Genomic DNA, 21,888 nt, shown 5'->3' with positions numbered 1-21,888 from the left:
TCAGGGTTTTTTTGTTTTTTTTTGGTTTTTTTTTTTTTTTTTAAATACTTAGTAGCTTTTGAAACATTCCTGCTTCGTCTATGCTGATCCTCACTGACCAGACTGGTTGAAGAAACCAAATGAAACTCTTCTTTCCCTGCAGCTCTGCTATATCATGTATATTGATTTTAAAATACATGTGTAAAAAGGAATGTCAAATCAGTGCAGGCCTCTACTGCAAAGGGCATGTTCCAGCTTAGTAGCATGACCCACCAATATGTCTTTTGGAGAACGGGATGTAGATGGGCAGAATGATCAACTGTGTGTACCTGCTCAAATTTTGCAGGAGAAACCATTGGGCAGAAAGATAGAAAATCCTGACTCTGTTCTTCCAGAATTGTGAGTCCATTATGCAGACCGGTGTGTTTCAGGGCTGCAGGCTTTTCTTGTACAGTAGTTTGAGGGAATTTATAGATTCATTATGTTGTCAAAGCTGTGACTTGTAAGATAAACCAAAACCATCATACCTCCTCCACCTGGATCACCTGAAGGTATGTGCTGATGTTAAGGTACAGACGTTTATACCTCAGGAAGCAAAAGTAAGTTGACTTTTTTTTTTTTTCCTAAAACAGAAAAAAATTTATTTGGTGAGGAACAAGTGGCTACTTCAAATATTTTTACTCCATATGATTAAAAAAAGTACATCTCAATCTGAAATACATTGTCCCATATTATGATTTACAAATTGGTTTCTGACATTCTTCCATGCCTTGCTCTATGTGTGTGTGTATATATAACAAAATTTACTGTATGCTAACAACTTGAGAACATGCAGCATGTACCTAAACTATCCCTCAGGCATATACAGCTGGTGTTAGTATTACAATAGAAGGACTTAGACAAATTTTGCAAATACTATTTAGCATTATTATTTACTTAACTTATGGTTTTTGGTTGTTGTTTTTTTTTTTTTTTTTTTTTTTTTAATTGCCTTTTTTTTTTAGCATCTTCCCTTTCTTTTCCTGTCAGGATATTGTAGTTCCTGGGAGCACTTCTCTAAGTAGGAGCCTTTTCTTTTTTCCTATCTGTAATCATCTGCTTCAGGGCATTCCAAACAAGTATAATGCAGCTGCTGTTTGCCACTATTGACTGCCTCTGGTCAATTAAGACTGCAGGAGCATTTAAATGAGCTCAGGTGTCTCACTCAGTGCAGGCTCTTTGCTTGGAAAGCAGAATTTGCGAAATCTTCTGGCTGACTTAAAATTCAATAGCAGGAATGTGAACAGAGCTGACAGGGCCATCCCTGAGCAGTGGAAAGGGATTCCTGGTGCAGAGCTGCTGGGAGTGGTTGCCCCTGCCCTCCCTCCCTCCCTGGTAGTCACTGGCCCACGTGTGCTTTTCCCTCTTAGGCTGCTCCAATTGTTTCCAGTCACACAGAAATTCGAGGTGTAATTTCACCACATGGAGTTTGCTGATGGAGCTGCTCAGTGGAGCCAGTGGGGTACTTGTACTGCCCTTCTAAACCTTGTGTGGGCACGTTCTGGAGCTTGTTGAATCTTTCATACCAATTTAAGCTGCGAAAATGTCTCGCTGAACAAAGCAAAAAAGTAGAGAGGTAACCAATGACGGCACTCAGTAAGAATTTTAGAAGTACTGGAGCTGCAGGGAAGGAATCAAATGGTGCAGCTGGAGTCAGGTGGGAAGGCAGGCAGTGCAACCTTCACCTTTTGAACATAAGCTGCTGCTTCTTTGTTTTTGTGTGGTACCAGTGAGGCTGGTTGACTTAGAACAGAATCATTTAGGTCAGAGAAAACCTGTGAGTTCATCAAACCAAGCATTAACCCAGCACTGCTGAGCCACCACTAACCCTTATCCCCAGGTGTCACACCTACACATCCGCTCCAGGCTTCGTGAGTCCACCACTTCCCTGGGCAGCCTGTTCAAGGCTTGATAACCCTTCTGGTGAAGAAATTTTTCCTAATGTCCAACTTAGACTTTCCCTGGTGCCACTTGAGGCTGTTTCCTCTTGTCATGTTGCTTATTTCCTGGGAGAAGAGGCTGACCCCTATCCTCCCTTCAGGCAGTTGCAGAGTGACAAGGTCCACCCTGAGCCTCCTTTTCGCCAGGCTATACATCCTCAGCCATTCCTTAGATGTGTGCTCCAGTCCTTTGCCCAACTCCAATGCTTTGCTTTAGATGTGCTCCAGAGCCTCAGTGACTTTCCTGTAGTGACAGGCCCAAAACTTAAAATTATTCCCTCCTTCCCCATGCCCTTCTTTGAAGGCTTTTAGAACTTCATGTTGATCTATGGTGACCCACCACTCAAAACTGCATCAGTGTAGCTGAGACAGGCTCCACAGAAGGGGAAGGACAGGTCAGAATGGGAGCAGAAAAGGAAAAAAAAACTTCTGAAGCAATTGTCATGGAACTTCACATCCTTCATTCCTCAGCTATCTCTGGTTTCTGCTGGGAATATGCATTAGCCAGAGCTTGCCATATGTGCAGGAAATGGGAAAGCAGAGTACTTCATCTCTACAGGAGTTATTTGTTGTTTTCCCTGGCAGAGGCTGATTTTTCTTTTCCCTGAATGGTTCATTTTATAGGAAGTTACACTATACAGATTTCTTTGGTTGCTTTATGCTTATTTATGCTGGAAATGAAAGCACAAAACTCTACTGCTGTTCTTGGGAGGCAATTGCATTCTCTCCTGGGGTGTTACACACTCAATCCATGTCAAGATAACTTGAAGCTGTTGCCCAGTACCCAGTGATGAGATTTTACAGTGCTGCAGTGCAATGCACAATTGAAAGGGCTGTCCTGGGCCTCCTGGTCAGATGTGCCCAGATGTGTCATGGCACTGGGAATTTCAGCAGCAGTGGCAGTGGGGCAGAGCAGGAGTGGGGCTGCACAACCAGACAACTGTTCCCAGCAGCAGAAGCAGAGTGTAAAATCTTACCCCAGAGTGGCCTCATTTGCTGGCCAGAGTACCCCAAAAAATTCTTGTGCAGTGCCACTGCCTGCCCTTCAGAGATGCTGGTATGGGTTAAGGGGTCTGAACAGAGCCCTCCGAGTGTTAGTATTTTAGACATTTCAAAAGAAACAAGGAGTTAAGCAAACTCATTACTCCAGCTGCCACTGGCTGCATTTCCCTCCAAGTGTACCCATGGATGAAGCACTATTAGTATAATAAACCTCTTTACTGACGAGTTTGTTTATGCAGCCTTGGAGTAAGTAGCCCTCCAAAACAGAGGTAAACCAGTAACATTTCTGCCTCCACCACCTCGTGCCATGGCTTCAGCTGTCCAGGATCCCTGCAGTGCTCTTTTCCCAGGGATTCAGACACTGTACGCTGTCTGAGCTGGATCTGTTTAACTTCCTCTTTTAAGCACCAAAGGAGAATTTGCATCATTTCTTTTGAAAGGTGCAAACGAATAGCTCTTGCCCATGTGTTTATAAATTGATGAAAAACCACAGTCTATGAACATGCACCTGGAGCTGGTTTTGGTTCAGCTTCTTAGTTCAAAAATGCTGCCCATATGCAAAACTTATGTATGCTTGAGCAGCTGCTGCCTTGGTGAGCCTGGGAAACAGGAAAAGTCAGTCCATTTGCAGTCCAGTCAAACCTTGATGTCAGAGAGTATCTAAGAGTAGGTTTCTGTTTCTGGCCACAGAGTTTTGATATTTCTGTATATTTGAGATAAGTTTTATAAACTTCAATTGTATTTTTCAGAAATGGCTATTTGCAACTGTTAACTGACTGTAATTTTATGTCCTAAATCTTGCATCTAAACCAGAAGCCTTTGTTTTCTATGCATCCATAGCTAATGAAAAATAGAGTTGTGGTGTTTTCTTCAGTGTCGCAGTTGTTTCACTCTAGGTGGATCCTTAGGAATTAAATTCATCTTTATAGTTAACTTATAAAAACAAAAGCTTATAAAGCTCTGATAAAGCCAAAACCCAGGAAGAGGGTGTACGTCAGCCCTGGTGGGAGGTTTCTGCAGGCAGACAGGTTAACTTTGGTGTTTTCAGTTCTACAATGAGAGGACTCCTAACAGCTGTTGATTTTTGTGACCTTGTACTTCAAGTGATATTGCTGTAAATCTCTCTTGCAGCTGTTGGTGTAACTTAGGCAAAGCCAAGCTGTTTTATAAATAATTTTATTTTTCTTCAGGGTCAGTTTTGTACTTTTAAAAACTATTTCTGCATTTCCTGAGTCATTATCCCAGTGCTGCAGAGGACACAGCAGGCAGAGCAGTGAGCACACCTCACTCTCCCAGACCATCCTGTGCCAGGGGCTGGGCTGGAGCACCAGGGGCTGCAGGAACCTGCAGGGCTGCTTACCCCACACTCTAGTCCCAGCATGGCATTATCCAGGCACAGAACGGGTTGGGAAGGGCAAGGATGGATGTGGATGGGCTCAACTGCCACATATGCTGTTAGTTCTGAATAATTTTAAGAGTGTTACAAATTTTGTAAACTTTTTAATGTGCTAAACTTTGGTTATGAGGTAACATTTACAAATAAGGGGTAATTTGTGTACTTGTTTTTGTATTTTGCTCTGGTGGGCTTTTTTGTTGTTGTGCCCCAAGTCCAGATCATTGAGCGAATAGTTGTTAAACCTTGGAATTAAAACAAATAAATGCATTTTACTGGATACTGAATAATTTTGTGATCATTCTAATCGTGCCAGGTCTGAGTCTGTCTTGCTTAGTTATTACTTTCGATAACTAGGTAAGAATCACAGAGGCACATAAATTTATAAATCAGGTTAAGAAGATGGAGGCTCCTGTCTGTAACAGTCTGTACAGCCTGCTGTTGTCTACCTTGCACACAAGAGTTCAGTCTGACTTTTGCCTGTTTCCTGTCAGTCAATAGCAGTTTAGCAGAGCTCACTGCAGGGTATAAATCCTTTAACCACTGTTTAAATAGGACCTGTCCTTGTCTTTCAGGTGCAGAGCTCAGGGAACTGTTACAGTACAAGGATGCTTTCTCCACACTTCCTCACTGTTCCTACCCCAGCCTGGGCAATGTCCTGTAATTCCCATTTCACAGCACTTCAGCAGAAGATGGGACAACATGCACAGAAGTTTTCAGCTCGCACCTTTGTTCAGAAAGCTGCTGTAGCAGCTGCAGGACTGCACTCAGCCCCACATCACAGGATGACAAAGTACTTTTAATGTACTTTGCAAATGCTTCTGGCTGTAATACACATGATTGCAGCATAGTTAAATGTATTCTTGCGACCCAGCACATCTCGGACAAGCAGGTTATTGCTTTGTGTTCAGTTCCTGGCAAATACTGTTCTTGGAAAAAGAACATACTGGATGTGCCCACCCTGTATTATTATATATCCATTGCAGAGGATTCAATTCTTCATGTGGCTGGGGAAAAGAATCAATTCTTCAGCTTCATTTCTCTGGAAGAGTATAAAGACTGATGAAACAGCTTAAGTAGAAATCCAGTGTGAAGTGCTGTATGGCAGCCTGAGCTGAAGCAAGCAAGCAATTTCCTATTGCAGGCACTGCTAATTACTATCAGCAGCCCTCTATAACTAACTGGAAATCAGCCTAATACCAACAAATATATAAGAATAAGCAAGTTTCAACATCTGAAACACCCTTAATGCTACTGGCTTGGTTTGATTTTTACAGCATGGGAACTGGAGAGCTGGCTAAAGCAGTGAGAAGAGTGGAAACTCATTGTAGGAAGTGGCAACTAGCTCTGCCTTTCAATGGCTTCAGGGTTTTAGATTAGGTTTAGTGTAGGTTTTACACTAAATTTTACCAAATGTGTGAGCCAAGCTTCTGTCACTGGTTTAGTATTTACCCAGGCAGGTTTCCCTTCAGATTTGTTAATCTCCTCAATCAAAGCTTCAGAGCAACTGAAGGAATGGCTGCATCAGACTTCAGCATCTAAAGGTTACATGGATTCTATTGCTCTGCTTTCAAAGGCACTGCATCTACAGCCAGCAGAGCTATTAATACAGCATGAGGCAAACAAAGCCCTTCCAAACTCAGAGCTGAGTTCCAGGGAGATGGAATGCTTTGTCTCAGGAATTATCCTACAGAGGAAATATGCTCCCTTTAACTCAGACTCAGCAGAAAGTGTCTCAGTGCACCAAGAATTTGGCTGAGGGACCAGAGTTCTCCAACTCAATTTTGGCATCAGCTGTGCTGCTGCTTTGACAGAGATTTTTCAGTACACACTGGCACAATGTTCTGGTGAACAATCTGACTGTTAAGGGGTAACTGGTGCTGTGTTGCTGACACCAGTATAATTGGTTCAGCAAAGAAGTTTTGCTTCAAAAGATTGAAACCATTTCTGCCTCTCACAGGAGGGAGCTCAGACCTGGACAGAATTCCATGTGTTAAGTTAGACAAGAAGTATAAAACTGAACTGGCAATTGATATAAATACTGATGAATACACTGAGATAAATAACTGATGTAGCTGATATAAATGGTGATTTCACTGGGAGTGTTTAGTGAAAGTTGCACGTACCTGTCCCCAGTTTGTTCCTACAGCAGACAAAAGGGAAAGACAGGAAAATATTTCTAACACACCATTAGCCTTTAACATTAACACCAGGTACAGATGCTTCGATAAAAACATTAACTGAGCCCACACAGTTAAGCAGAGAAACATAAAAAGAAATGGTTATTATTTTTCCTTATTTTATTGGGTAAATGATTTAAAAGGTAATAACAATAGTGTTAAAACTACTACAATATCTTTCCACAGCCATATCTCACAGACCCACAGATAACCTTCTAGCATTTTTTTTTCTTTTTCCTCATTTTTCTCTTTTTAAGCCGTACTTATATTAAAATGCCCATTTCAACAGTTTCTTCACACTAATAGCAATTAAATGTGGAAGGAAGAAGGATCTAGTTATAAAGGAAGGGGGTTCAGGTAATCTGTGATTACTGTAATCAATTGAGTTGCTAAGGAAGGAAGGAAAAGACCGAGGCCTTACAAGCTACTCCAGGTAGCTCTAAGCCCACTGTGTGTCACCATGGCATTGAAGATAACTCAAGATGCTGGTGAACAATTTAAAGTAAGTTTGTTTTTTTTTGTAACATATAAAACCCTAAAATAACTTAGAAACTAGATCCAAATATCTTGAAAAGAATCAACTTTGATATACAAAAACAGTCATAAGTTGTTACAAAAGTTTCAAACAAAAGTTTGTTTTCTCAGTGCGTTTATGTACCAGCGCAATTACTGAGTCCAGAGCAAAGAAAGAGGTTTTTCTTTTTTATTTTTTTTTTCTTTGACAGTAATAAAAAATGAGGAAAACATATCTTTGTATATAAAGTATCATTGCTGGTCTTAAGAATAAATGTAACCAGAAACCCTTAAATCTGAGAGGCACACTTTGGGTTTCTCTTTTTTTTTTTTTTTTTTTTTTTAAACTTTTTTTTTTTTTAACATAAAATGAAAGTCACCAGTTTATTTAAATGGAGGAGATACTCAGACTCCCCAAATAAACTTAATTCAATTAACATCACTAGCAAAAATCAGTTAGAAACTGTACAAAAATAAAAAAGTTAACACATTTAATCCTGCAGGGATTTTGTAAGGACTGGAAGGCAGGCTTTAGGAGCAGCATTTGGGCATGGCTGGAGGCTTCTTTGGTTCGATCTAACACACATAAGAGATGTAACCTACTCCAGACAACAGTTTTAAAAACCCGCACAGTTGAAGACAAGTAGAGGTCCATATACAAACTCCAGGTGTGCCAGGGCTGTGCCCACCTTGGTTCCAGAGCGGGGCTGAGGTCAGGACCGGAGCGTCCACCCCTGCCGGAGCAGCATCTGCTGGGATGGCAGCAGGAAGGACACTTGAAGCATCACCAAGTAACAGCTTCGTGTCAAGTCTATGGTTTGGTTGTCTAACTCAGTTTACAGAACAGAGTTTTTAGGAACATTAGGCAAGAGAATGAAAAAAAAAAAAAAAACCAAACCCAACCAACAATCTCTTCAATGGAATAAGGCAAACTGAGTAGTGCTCATAAAAAAAAAAATCAGCATTTCAACTTAACAGTGAAATAAGCTACTTGGTTGTACCTTAATTTCTATAAAGTACCCCAAATGAAAAACAAATCTGTAGCTAACCCCAACAATACAGCTAAAAGCTACTAAATGTAACTACGAGGGAATGACATTTGTGAGAGCAATTGCTGATTAGCTTTAAGCAAACAGACCTATTCTGTGCCAGTGCATGTCACAGTGAGCTGCACGTTTGGTACAAAGAATCCCACAATTACAGAGAAATAATCTGCAGCAGTTCAGCACAGTGTGCTGAGGAGGTAGGTGCCCTAGAAACACTGTAGGTAGACTGATTATTCCAATCTTAAAAAAAAAAAAAATCATACAATCTGACTGACCACAGACTCTGTAACAGTTTTTAAATTAGTGATACAAAACTCTGGTCCAGAAGGGTCTGGCATGAGCTCGGTTCAAAAGCACACCTTTACAGTTTGTATAACACCCTTGAACTATATTTTTAAGCAACAGCTACTAAGAGATAGACAAAAATGCATTGTGCATTATGCTGTATACAAAAAGGAGACAAAACTATCCTTTTCTCCCCCAAGCCATGGTGGGAAGTATTGCTGACCTTGTCCTTAAAATCCTGCAGGATTGTTTATTCATCAGTATATCATTATTACACTGGTAAGAAATTCTGTATAACATCTGCATATATCGAAGATTTCTTAAAAAATCTGATATGATTTTAGATCCGCATGACCAGTCACGTGACCTTCTTGAGGTTGATTAGCACCTTTCAATACATATATATTTTTATATATAATAGATCTTTTTAAAAAACTTCTAACAATGAGCTCATGCAGAAGCACGAGCGAGCTGTAACGAGATGACAGATAAAGATGGGGTTGGATGACTTTTTTTCGCAGCAGAATGATTCAGTTTGTGCTCAGGTTCCCTATAAGGGCAAGAAAAAAAAAACCAACACAACTCTATCAGGTAGCCACTTGTTCACATTTCCACTTGAAGACTAATTAATCTAAAAGTGTTCCCCAAGTAGAAACAAGACAACAGTATCATCCAAAATAGCCTCTGTATAAACATCTACTCATTTTTGCAGCTTCTGGCTGGCATCTCCTGGCTCCTGAAATTTCAGGCCCTCTGCTTAAAAATTAAGGCATCGCAACTGAAAATGGTAATATTTAGACATAAATGCTGTGGATGAAGGAATACCAAAGACCTTCTACAAGAACCTCCATAGAAATTAAGTGGCACACCTAACCTCACATAAGGGATGAGCATAATTTATCTGACTTTGAAACCCTATTGAAACACTTTTACAGTTAATCCAATTTTTTTTAAAACTGAATTTTATCTATTTGATTTTTATATATCTGTGTACTTACAAACATTCATTATTCAAAGTAACTGGAATTTCTGCTTACTGTGGTTTACTCACTCAGATTAGGAAGGTCTTTTCTGTAACGGGCAGCCTATGCTGCAACAGGCAGCAGTGGGAGTTCTGCAGGCACAGGAGGAAGCAGTGAGCTCCTGCCATCGACTGGCCTTGCAAACAGACCACACATACCTTTTACTAAATTCTATTTTTACAGCAGGAAAAAGTTCCAATCGGTTTTCTTTCTTCTACCGTGTGGAGGGGTATCAGAATTATTACACAGTACTTACAGCTCTCAAGCACTATTCCTGCAATAGATGAAAACATGTAACATTATGGCATACTTGTCCTGGCTCTCTCACAACAGTCTTTTTTCTTTTATTAAAAAAAAGTTAACTTGATCCAACTATTCATGACTTGATAAAACTCAGTAAGTCCAAGACCAGATGAAGAACAAAACAGGGATTTCTCTTTTCCAAAATAAGTTTGCTAATAAAAAAAATAAATCTCACTTTAAAGAGGAAAAAAAGTGTCCAAAACCTTGATGCCAGAGCAGCCTCAACAGGGTTTGCTAAAATGTCTGGAGTATATGTTTTCTATGAATTTTATATATAAGTATATAATTATGTTATAGTCAAAGGCACTAAAATCTAAATCCATTTTCTTCCTAATATGACATCTGCTACTCACCAATCTGCTTTTAGGATACAAATGTCACTCCTAATTTGAGTCATCAGAAAGGCATCATCTCATTACAAATGCATTCTCGTGACTCCTCCTGACAGGCCTGGGCTGCCTGTAATTCCCAGCACAGGATGGGACACAAAAGGGTCCTGGATTGGATTGTGCCCAAATCATTTAGGCCACTTGATTCTGAAAATGCTGCCTTGTTAACATCACCTCTCGATGTACATGAGTTGCTTCTCTTCATCCGAAAAAAGCATTTTGTATGTCAGCCTTGGTGCTCCAGCTGTTTGTGCTGGATCTGGAGATCCTGTACAGAGCTACATGGAATCTTTACTGTGAAGGTGAGATATTGTACACACAACGTCATTAAGAATGTTATGAAAATGCAATTCATTGTCTACTTCAATACCTGAATCTGATATGTTTCATTCCCTATCACACCCATTAATGCAAAAGCCATGAAAGCCTTTTTTGCTAAGCAAAGCATCCCTAACTGCAATCCTTAAACTCTTCCTTCCATCCACAGTTACAGAAAGCCTTGATTGATATAATTCAATGTTAATGAAGTAGAAATTTAAATTTTCATAAAAAACCCAAGGGTATGTGCTGCAAAAAAATCTGCAGTGAATCAGTAATAAAAAGGTATGGGATCTTTGTAGTAATGCAGTTTTCCCTCCCGTTGCCATGATGAGCTGAACCAACTAAGGAGCCTCAACATGGCAACGGAAACTATCATCATAAAATGGTACAGTAATAGAGATAGCTAGACCAAGAAGGGGCAGGGTCTCCTGGGAAGAGGTCTGCAGAGAGGTCCAGTGACTGGTCATGTGGCTCAGTGTCAGGAATAATGGTTGTATGGTGGAAGGGGGTGCCCAATACCATTCTGGAAGTGATGATGCTGACGATGGGCAAGGTACTCTGTGTAGCTCATCGTCATCTTCTCACTGCGGTACCTGGCAAAGAGCAGAGAGGCCAATTCAGGAACTGTTACCAGGAAGCTGCAAGAAGCACTAGAAATGCTGCACTGCTGGTTTGTTTAGTGCTAAGAGCTCTGTACTTCTGATGCTGGGAATAAGACTGACTTCAGCTGCACAAGGGAACTGCCACAATTGTCAGGGACATTTCCTGAATCATGTGATAAATCATGATGTAACTACTTATGAAAAAATACTTTAAGCAAACAGAATTGTTAAAAATGGTTGGCTACTATATTGGTTGAGGTAGAGGGAATAGATAATGTCCTGTAGCTTCAGCCAACCCTCTAAAAAAATATAGTAGGAAAAACCATAAACAAGCACTATAGATTTTTGGGCTGTTTTTGAACAATCAGTATCAACTGTCTGCCAAATTCTGCTTTTAAAATTATCCCAGCTACATTAAATATAGTTACATTCTTTTTAGACTAGAATCACAGAATATCTCCAGTTGGAAGGGACCCATCATGAACATTGAGTCCAACTCCCTACTCCTCACGCAACTACCTAAAACAAAACCATATGGTTAAAAGCATTGTTCAGACACCCCTTGGCCGCCAACAGGCTTGATGCCATGACCCTGGACAGCTTGTTCCAGTGCCTGACTACCTTCTTAGTAAAGAATATTTTCCTAATGTCCAGCCTGAACTTCCCCTGAGGCAGCTTCATTCCCTTCCCTTATGTTCTATTGCTGGTCACCTGAAAGAGGAGGTAAGCAGCTTTGTTCCACTGCCCCCACATGGAACCTCTAGACTCCAATGAGGTCTTTCTCAGCCCTCTCCAAACTGAACAAAACATGACCTCAGCTACTCATCCTGAGTCTTGTCCTTGAGGCCTTTCACTGGTCACTTTCTTCTCATCGCACTCCAGAGTTTCATGTCCTCAGAGAGGCACCAAACTAATTTTACCAGGCACTGAAGTGAGACTGGCAGACCTGTAATAAGAAGGATCTTCCTTCTTCCAAATGGAACGATATTTGCCAGCTTCCACTTGACTGGGACCTCTCCTGACTCCCAAATCAGTTGAAAAATAATGAAGAATGGTCCCACAAGAACGTCGCCCAGCTCCATGTAACTAAAAGCAGAATCCAGGTCCTGACAAATATTCTGAATACACCTGCATCAGTATTGTCTGACAATGAGGAACACAAGGAACCAGTGGCTGCTGGGCCTTGCAGAGAAAGCAGCAGCTCTTCTGGAATCCGTGGGATGGTATGTGGCACCCAGCCAATGGAATTCCCCACCATGGGAAACAACGAGGGGCTCTGCAGGTGGCAGAGAATCCCCAGCTGTGACCTCTGCATTCCAGACCCCTCTGACTGCTCCGAGTCCCTCTGTGCCACTGTTCAGCTCTTTCAGAACATGGCCAGAACTGCTGGGTGTGAACCTGAAGGGAGTGACAGACTCATGATCAGCCTAAAGCTTTCTTCACACAGAGGATGTTTACTTTAATTCAGAAGACTTGTAAAAGAAGTTAAAAGCCCTTATTCACTCCTCCAATACATATTTGCATTTATGACAATAAATTATTAAAATGAGGTTCTAAATCAGGTTGTCTAATGCTGGAAAACAATTACTATTTTAGTAATACTGTCTCTAATCTGTCAGCAGTATCTGAGATTTTAAGCAACAAAGCAAGTGAAACAGGCAGTCAAAAACCCCCTTTCTCTGAACGTCAAAAAATTATGGTTTGCTCATTTCACTTATCAGGCAATTGATTCTGGTACCAGTTTCATTGTAGTGAACTCAATTACACTAAATATAAGGCTTTTTGTGGGGTTTTGAGGAGGAGTGGGGGTGAACTTCAGGGTTTTTTTGTTTTGTGCTCCATGTTATTGCTCCAAGCAAAATCATGCAGCAGGAAGAAAATGTGTGCTATATGGAATTTTTGTTTAGTGGAAAAAGATTGAGGCTGAGGTGTACAGAAATGATTTATTGCATTATTACTCTTGCCCTCAGCTATCTCCAGATACTCTTTTTGAATATTCTTTTTGAAAATAAGATAACAAGGTTACAGCTGAAATAAATTAAAGGGCGACTGGGGTTCTGCACTTGGAAATTTAGCTGGTTTCTGTAAATCCTTCCTCCCTAATTTAACTGTCAGAATGTTTCCCTTACTCAGAGCTACCCCACAGTAGTTAGGTTCCTGTAAGAATCCAGAATTCCAAACACTCATTGAGACCCAAAATCTTTAACTCCTTGAAGAGGACAAATGGTCAAAACTTCCTTATAACCTAAGATTTTTAAAAATCCTATTTCTCCATGCAAGACTGCATAACTGGAGTTCAGCAGTCATTTTACACTGCAGGCTTATACAGATAAATAGCTTTAAACCATTCCTACAGACATTCATACAGACTCCTCTACACTTCACCACCTAAGGACAGTATGGACAGATTATCTGCTGCTAATTCTGAAATACCTTGGCTGCCACACAGTGAGGAGCCCTCAAGAACACGTTTTATTAAATTAGCAAAACCAAACTAAACTAGTATGAAATAAAGTACTACATTCTTGTCCTCACTCCTGGGAATACCCTGACACAGTTTCACTGGTACATTGGCTGTTGAAGCAATGCACGGCTTGCATGTCTCACATTTTAAGATTAGGGAAACCTGCACTCCACAGGGCATAACCCAAAGGTTTCTCTGAGGATCCAGCAGATTAGTGATCTGAGGAGTCTCCATGACAATACAGCAGCAGCCCCACCACGAACTATCTGCCCAAATAAATCTGACAAGAGCAAGTACTCCCTGTTAACCACAGCCCTGAACACCCACTAGAGCCAAAAATCCCTCTGTGAGAAGCCAGAGCTAAAACACTGCTGTGAATGTGCAGAATTATCAGCCCAACTATGCAGGTACCTGACATCTCGTGCCCTGGTATTGAACAGCCACCTCTTACTCCCAGCTTAGTGCCACTCACCCTGTGCAAAGCTTCTCCTAAGTCTGTACTGCTCTTGTGAAAACAAAGCAATCATGAATGATACACCCAGGAGAGTTCACCATTACCATCTGCAGGAGCACTTACCAGGAAGGAGCACCTCCCAGCATTACAACAACAGGGCTGTGTGGTATCCCAGTGCATACCTGGTTAGCTTTATTGTTTTCCTGAATTCATTAGTAATCGGAGCTTTGTAGCCTCCTTTCCTCAACAAGGAATCTATGGTTTGAATGTGGTCCCATCCTGTTGAATTTTACAGTAGCACAAATTAGTGAGAAATGAAGCAATAGGAACAGATGTTGCAAAAGCACAGTACAGTGTGTGGTGCTGTTGTGAGTGCAAGGACTCTGCTGGCATTTGTGATAAACCAAAATGTTCTTCCCTACTTCAGAACAGCTGAAGGAAATACCACATTTAGGATTTCTTTATACTCACAGCTGACTCTACTAACAACATATATTTTTCATCTCATAGCTGAAATATATTAAAAGTGAACCCACCCTACCCAAGTGTCCTAAACTGGGTGTGTGATACAAAACAAAACTTTTCCAAAACATTCAGGTATGATCATGTATCACAGCCACTTTAGACATTATAAATGGTTATAACAATATGGGAAATTAAACTTGCGTATAACATTTAAAATAATTATTAGTTGAACATGTGCAGAGAACCTGAAATCAGACTTCCTTCATAAATATCACTTCACTTTTCAGAGATATGGCTTATTTTAGAACAACTATATATTATAGGTGTCTGAATAAGGAAAGAAGCGATGAATTTAAAATACAGATTCATTACCGTTCTCAATAAAATCTTCATGCTATCCAAACTTCCTATTTATTTAAAAACTCTCAAATTTTAAATAGCTGTTATTTCCTAAAGATGGAATAATTAGTCATATGGTTACATTAAAAAACTGCAAAAACTACAGTAGATTTGGGCACATACAAAATACAAATGAGTAGTTCTGGAGACTTTAAAGTATCAGATTGCAATTCATGGTCTACTAAAACTACTCAGAAGTTTAGACACATTCCTTCTACAGTTCCTGAATTTTAAAAAAAGCTTATAATGCCTCTAGACTTTTATGAAATTATCTGGAAACAGAATTATCAATTAAAAAGAATTCTCAGTAAAGATATCAGCTGAACTCTTTGCAGACAAACATACAGAAAAAGGTAAAAAAAAAGCAGCAGTAATGCAAACTGTAAACGACTGAGACACACTACCAACCTTGGAAATAAAAAAACATAGTGAGTGCTCAGAGTCAGCAAAAGACTGTTCAACAAAATCTACTCTAGTTTTTTAAATTCACTTAACTTAAGTCTGTGGCTCTATTAAAAGGGACTTTTAACAACATTCTTTTGTACTTCCATCCATTAAAAACCCTGGGAAGTCTGTGTTTGTAATAGGAATTGAGTACTAGCAGAAAGTACCTAACTGAAAAACAACTTGTTCATCAGGAATAAATCATGGTTAAGATAATTGCCCAGCCATCCCAATGCTTAACAGAGCTTCTGCATCTCCCTTATATCCCAGTCTAGCAGCCACACAGAAATGGGCAGCTTTTAACAGCTGTTAGCCTGGCTGACAGCACTGTACCACCCCTGCACATTGTATTTTCCTATGGCTACACTGCATTTATGACTGGCTCAAAACCAGCTACAGTTTATTGAAGCCCTAGGAGACTGACACAGGCATGTAACTGGCATTTTATACAAGAGTCTTCTTACAATTAAACACTGCTCCGTCATCTGACATCAGTGCAAGGTCAAATATTGCATTTTAGATTTACAGGTATGTTTGAATTCTTCACCAGATCATATGAAATAAAGTGCAACAATGACCTTGCTCCTTCGCAACCTCCGGTAAGTAGGTGGCCGTGCGCTTTGATCCTTTCTCGTTGATGAACTCTATCCTAATGCCATGGACACCCACCTGCAAGAGAATGGCAGCTCCATTAGTACATTACCAGAGAAAAGATACAACACGGTAACTGACATGGTAAAATCCAAAACATCAACAGTGGTTAACAGCATTTCACAGAGTTTCGGGAGGCGGCACTGCATTGGGTGTCATCTTTTTGAGAGGTGCTCACTTACAGCCACGATAAGCTCAGCAGCAGCACAGGTACACAGGATGTTCCTCTGCTCCCCACCACAGAGCTTCATTCGTGGGCTGGAGGAAATCCAGCTGAGGAGCTAAAGTTGTTCTGTCTCCTCTAACACTGTCACCAATGTTGTTGCTGATAAAATCACCTGGTCACCAGCTACAATCTGCAGGCAAAACAGCTGCCAAATCTAATGAGGCTTCAATTAAGAACATTAATTCTGTTCAAAGCAGCAACTGAGTGATCAAAGATTTGTCACACTGTGGATTCAAGCCTGGAGCCTTCAAAATTTCTCCTCATGTATGAGGAGGAAATGGAAATATTACAAAGTACCCAGCCTCAAACTCCTACTTCTCTGCTACTAAGCACTGATGTTCTTAGTAAGGTGACAAAATGACAGCACGGAAACCAAGATTACTAATACCAAGGAGCTAGATGCAGATAAAAATGCCAAAAATATTGGGAGAAAACGACATAGGAGGCTAGACACCTTTCCAGGGCATTGTTTAAGGCCCCTGTTTTCAGGTTACAATAATTCTGTGGAGAGTACCTGCACTGGGATCAGGCCATAAAAGATACTCCATTGCCAGAAGGTTTTCAGTTGCTTTTGAATTCTGTGCACAAACACAAAGCATTATTAGATGGACATTTTTATGCCCACATAACCAAGATGTTATTTCCACTTGAATCCAACACTGCATGTGAAAATGAGTCAATGTTTTAAAAGGCTATCACGTTGTTTGGTGTGGCACATCCTTGTGGACACAAATTTAGTAAAAAAATGCTGTAACATTTTCTTCACTGACAATTTACTCACTTTACTGTAACTGTAGGGCAGTCAAAAAACAAATAAGAAATATTTACAAAGCTCTACCACTTCTTCAATTAACATATCTGTTTATATTAAGACTTTAATTTTTAAACTTTTCATTCTTTATATATGATACAAGCAGGGGAAATGGGAGGAAGAGTCCCTTGTGGCTGGCCATAGCCACAACCATTCTTCCCTATGAATCTAACGTTGTTCATAAATAGGAAAAATGTAATTTTGTGACTAAGAAATTTAATTCACTGACTTTTAACATTCACAAAACTTTTAACATGTTATTTCATTACCAAACATTCCTAAACCCCGACTTTCATTACATGGATATATACAATCACTAGAGAGATAAGATCTGTATACTCAGAAGATACAATTATAACCCCAAAGGCCTGAAGATAAAATGAAATTATGTTAGAAGCTGAAAACAGCCTACAGAGTTTATGCCCAAACCAGTAAGCTTCTGCAGCTGGTGATTTTGTAACTGTATATTCAGTACTAAGATTAAATATTTCCAGGGTTTGCACACCTTGAAATCCTGCAGAATATGAGATTCTATATGCTACACAAGTGCTTTGCATAATAGTGACCACACAATATTCATGAACAATTAACCAGGAGCACTAGTGATGTACTGAAGTATGATGCAACATTCAAGTTGCATCATTGCTCTGGATGTTTCCCATTAACCATTGTAATGGACTTTTAGGCCCATGTCTGTAGAAAGAGGGATGTACAGCAGGGGAGAATTTCATAGCGTCCTGTGGAGCATGAATTCCAACTGTGCAGCTGAGCAGGACAAACAGCTTTTCATTGTTCAATTCCAGCTAGCAGGCTTGAGTTAAATAAATGGAAGCCACACACAAGCAAAGCAAAAATGATCCACACTAAGCCTGGCATGGGCACAGTGTGGAATTTATTTTCCTCAAGAGACTGGTGTTCAACTGATGCAAACGTCTGTGATTTTTCCCAAAACAGCCTTCTCCAAGATGGGAGGTAAGGGCTGGGTCTGTGGATGGCATTAAGCTACCAGGACCAGCACACACCTTCCTACACAGCCTCAGGTCTGCTTCTCAGACTAAAAATACTGATGCACTACAGGCAGCACTCTGTAGAACAACAGCATCTGTCTGTGAAGTTTAGAAAAACAAACCAATCTTGTGCACATAGAGCTGGAGTTCTGCCTTGCCTATTACCATTCATTAGGGAAATGACTGTCTATAGGTAGCCTCTGGAGCTGAAAAGGGACCACACGATTGCTGCCACAGCCTCCCACATGGATAGGAACCTATTTAAATTGTTGCTATTGGGAGAGGAAAGCAAGATAAGGAGAGAGACTTAGGCAAAAAAACAATCTCTGACAATATTTCTATGGAGTTTTACAGCATGAAATACTGTGTCCTATATAAGCAGTACTTGTAGATATAAACTTTCTGATCAGTTGTCTAAGTGGCCCAGAGGCCACCTAAAATTAACAGTGACAATATCAATTAAATTAATAGACCTTTCATTACATCTAAGGATTGCATTAAACTGCATTATTTTACTTCTGAAATGACCTTTACAAAACTTCAGACTTTGCTGTGTATTTAAACACATTCATATTCATTTATACGTATTTTTAAACGAATTCTTTATTCCTATACACCTTGGGATGAGAGAAAACATGTACATGCTATATTTATTTTTTTGCCAAGTGCCTATGGCACTAGCCAGATTACTGCTCACAATACCTCTCTCTTTATACATCTAAGAAAAAATGGTTCCAATGTCCCCTCTGACGCCAAAGCTGAAGCAACTCTCTTGGTGGACTGGTCTGCCCCAAGGCTCCAAAAACAGATCATTAATTTGTTCCTCTTGGACTGACTCTCCAACCATACTGAGAGGAAGAAATAACATTATTCTCATTAGACTGTCCACGGGGAATTTGGATAAGCACCTAAACATCAGGCCTTGTTGACAGTTAGGTTTCTGTGGACTCCACTGTGGAGTAAATTATCATCCAAATAATGTTTCTGTTTGGTTATATCTACTGCACTGAAATCTGTAAGCTATTTGCATGCAATCACCACTAATTAGTTTAATATTGATTAATTATAAAACAGTTGTTCAGAAATACATTAAAGCAGGTAACAAAGAGCCTGTTACAGAGAACCCACATGGAATGCTCCAGAGCTGGAGCAGTGCAACACCCCCTTGGTGTCAGAAACAAGCATCTGCCTGTTCCTTATGTCCACTCATTTTCTGGGTTCTCCAGCACCCCAGACCTGATGCACAGCCTGTGCCCACATGCCAGTGGCACTGTGACACCCTGCTCTGGGTTAGGGACAGCCCTTCGTTTGTCAGCTCAGTCTCTGCAGCAACCTAGAAAAAAGGTTTCTTCCTTTTTTTCCAACAAAAAAAGCTGGCCTGGAACTTCCACAGTATTCCTTGTGATACCACAGAACAGTAACTTTCCCCTTTATTTACCTTACTAATACTATGGAAACAGCTGTACACAAATGTTTTGTTAATGAAAACCTTCAGATTAAGTGACTATTGCTACTTTCTTGAAGCTGATCCCACTTGGCATTAGCTCAATTCTACAGCTTTTTAGCCCCACATTTGCAGCAAATATGCTGGCTTCTTTCTGACCATCTTTAGTAGCATCTAAATACGACATTCTGATTTAACAACAGAGGCAAAAGACTCCTCAGGAGCTTGGTTCTTTACTTCATGTCAAGCATAATCATTCATTTATATACATGGAATCGCTGAATGTTGTCCAAAGAGAATAACATATTTAGATCCAGACTTTCTTCTCAGTTCTACAGAACAGAAGCTGAGAGCCACTGGTGTCGCTGCACTTGCAGGCAGGAAAGAACTTCCACAACTCTTGAATATACCCCTTTGTCAACAATGAAAAGCTGCCTTTCAGTCAACATTATTGGCTACAACTATTTAAGCTAATATTTAAACCAGTGCACACAGGTTAAAGGCCTTTTGTATCAAGACAGCACGTACAATTCTGCAGATTGTACTCTACTGAAGAACAGCAACTTTGGGGCAAAGAGCTCTCTCAAGGTATTTTAAGGAAGAGCTACTGCTCGAGTCTAGCCAAAAAGTTCTTTGTTGTAATTACATACAATTCCAATGCTTTAGGATCTTCTAATAAAAAATGAGGAGAGGATCTGAATCAGCAGGTCTGAATTAGTTTATGTAGGGAAGGAATGACTGCTATCAATAGCACATGTTTAAAAATAAGTGGTCATTATGACTTGTCTTGTAACTAGTCCTTTGCTGTCTGATCTTTAATAAAAGAGCAGTAGTATCACCAAAAAACCCCACATCTTTGAGTTTTTCATGCTGTCCATTTCTCTGAGGTGGAAAGGCTGTGCAACTCCATCCCAGCAGCAACTGGACCACAGTGCTCTGTCATGGGCTCTGTGAAGCAGAACTGGAGGTGCAGCTCTTACACTCCCAGTGTACCTTTCAAAGCCCTACATCTGTTCAGCACTGCAATTCAGACAAAGTCACAGCTATGTAAGAATGCTAAGTTGTATTTCAGGAAGCATCCTTGTGAACATGGCATTGAAGTGGTCCTTTAAAGATGTGTACTTTCCCCTAATTAATGAAAATGCAGTAATTTGAGAAGTCATGTTGGAACTAACAACAGTGAATTCACACAGATCTCCTGTTTACTTGATGGAAGTTTCTGCTGCAAAAGGGTCTCACATTGCTTTTTACAGCTGAAATATTCATTTATTTTGTTTGGGAAGGTGATTCCTTAATGTGAGAAAACATCCACCACTGCTTCAGCACAGAGAAGACACTCCTGCTGTCTCCAGAGCGCTTCACTCCTGACTTCAGATGACATTGTCTCTAAGCCCCTCAGAGCACTGAGTTGTCTGAATTGGCAATTTTGAAATATTGTGACCTGTGTCAGCAAATTGCTGACCTGGCTCCCACAAGGTCATCAGTAACACACCTACAAAAGCAGGGACTCCTAACTAGGCTGATGTTTTACAGGATGATCCCAGCATGACAGGAGATGAAAGGTGCAGAATCTCTCTTTACATCATACTCCAGACATCCTGAAATGTCCTTTTGCCATTAATATTGCATAACTGCAACTCCCTTAAAAGACAAATGGGTGACATAAGCTATCTTGCTGCCAGGCACACACAGTGATGAATCACTCTTTTAAGGACTAACAACCACAAATTTTATAATCTCATATTTATATATCACCCCCCTCCTCTGGGTCCTTTTGCATGGAAATCTAGTTTGTGACCATTTCTTAGAATTGTAGGAATTTATGAAGGGTTTTAACAACTCATCATTAGAAAACCTTAAATGAAATAGGAGAGAGCAACTAAGCAACACAAGGCCTTTTATATTTTTGGCCCCTACATTCTTCCCTTGTAAGTCAGGGCTTTCCAATAAGAACAACTGTAAGAATCCATAAAATCAATCAGAATTCAGAAACACTAGAGTTCTGCATTATGCTTACTTACACTGATAAAGTCTCACAAATTCTGCGGCAAAATATAGAAAGGGCATAGAAAGTAAAAGCCTCCTTTTTTGCATATTAGTTATGAATCAATATTAGTTATGAATCAGCAGTCACCCCAGGAACAAAGCTAAAACCAGTCTTTGAAAGGGACAGTGGATTTTTGAACTCAGGCTTTGCTTTCCACTTTTCCTTAAGGATGAATACTTGGGTCATTTTAGACATTTATTATTGAGACAATGAAACAGCACCTAATAATATTTATAGACTATGGCATGCAAAGAGCTAAATGCTATTTCATTATGCACTTCACATTTTCTGAGTGTATTCACAGTCTGATTTTTAATAAATTATAATAAATGAAATTAAAATATCACAGTGCTGGCTATCAGAAGTCAACCTAATAGAGGAGAAAAATTCTACAATTTTGATTTTTAGCTATAGTAGTAATAGTTATTAGTTTGATTACGTGAAAACACTGTTTAAAATGTC

The 21,888-nt window shown here is 40.0% G+C and overlaps 1 protein-coding gene across 2 annotated transcripts in view; it reads right to left on the bottom strand.

Annotated features, from left to right (window-relative positions):
• Positions 1-6,638: 6,638 nt before the first annotated feature.
• AMMECR1 (AMMECR nuclear protein 1) overlaps positions 6,639-21,888 on the bottom strand; it is a 97,863-nt gene continuing 82,613 nt past the window's right edge. Inside the window, exons 4-7 of one of the 2 annotated variants that reach the window (XM_053956175.1) lie at positions 15,819-15,909; positions 14,115-14,211; positions 10,932-11,005; positions 6,639-10,385 (exon numbers count right to left, since the gene is read on the bottom strand). In XM_053956175.1, the coding sequence (XP_053812150.1) occupies positions 10,318-10,385; positions 10,932-11,005; positions 14,115-14,211; positions 15,819-15,909 (330 nt within the window). In that variant the 3' untranslated portion in view covers positions 6,639-10,317. Of the gene's footprint in view, positions 11,006-14,114; positions 14,212-15,818; positions 15,910-21,888 lie in introns of both variants that reach the window. The other variant, XM_053956174.1, reaches the window with a different exon arrangement.

Source organism: Vidua chalybeata, chromosome 14 (assembly GCF_026979565.1).
Source record: "Vidua chalybeata isolate OUT-0048 chromosome 14, bVidCha1 merged haplotype, whole genome shotgun sequence".
Taxonomy (NCBI): Eukaryota; Metazoa; Chordata; class Aves; order Passeriformes; family Viduidae; genus Vidua; species Vidua chalybeata.
This window is presented reverse-complemented; position numbering and strand designations above follow the sequence as displayed.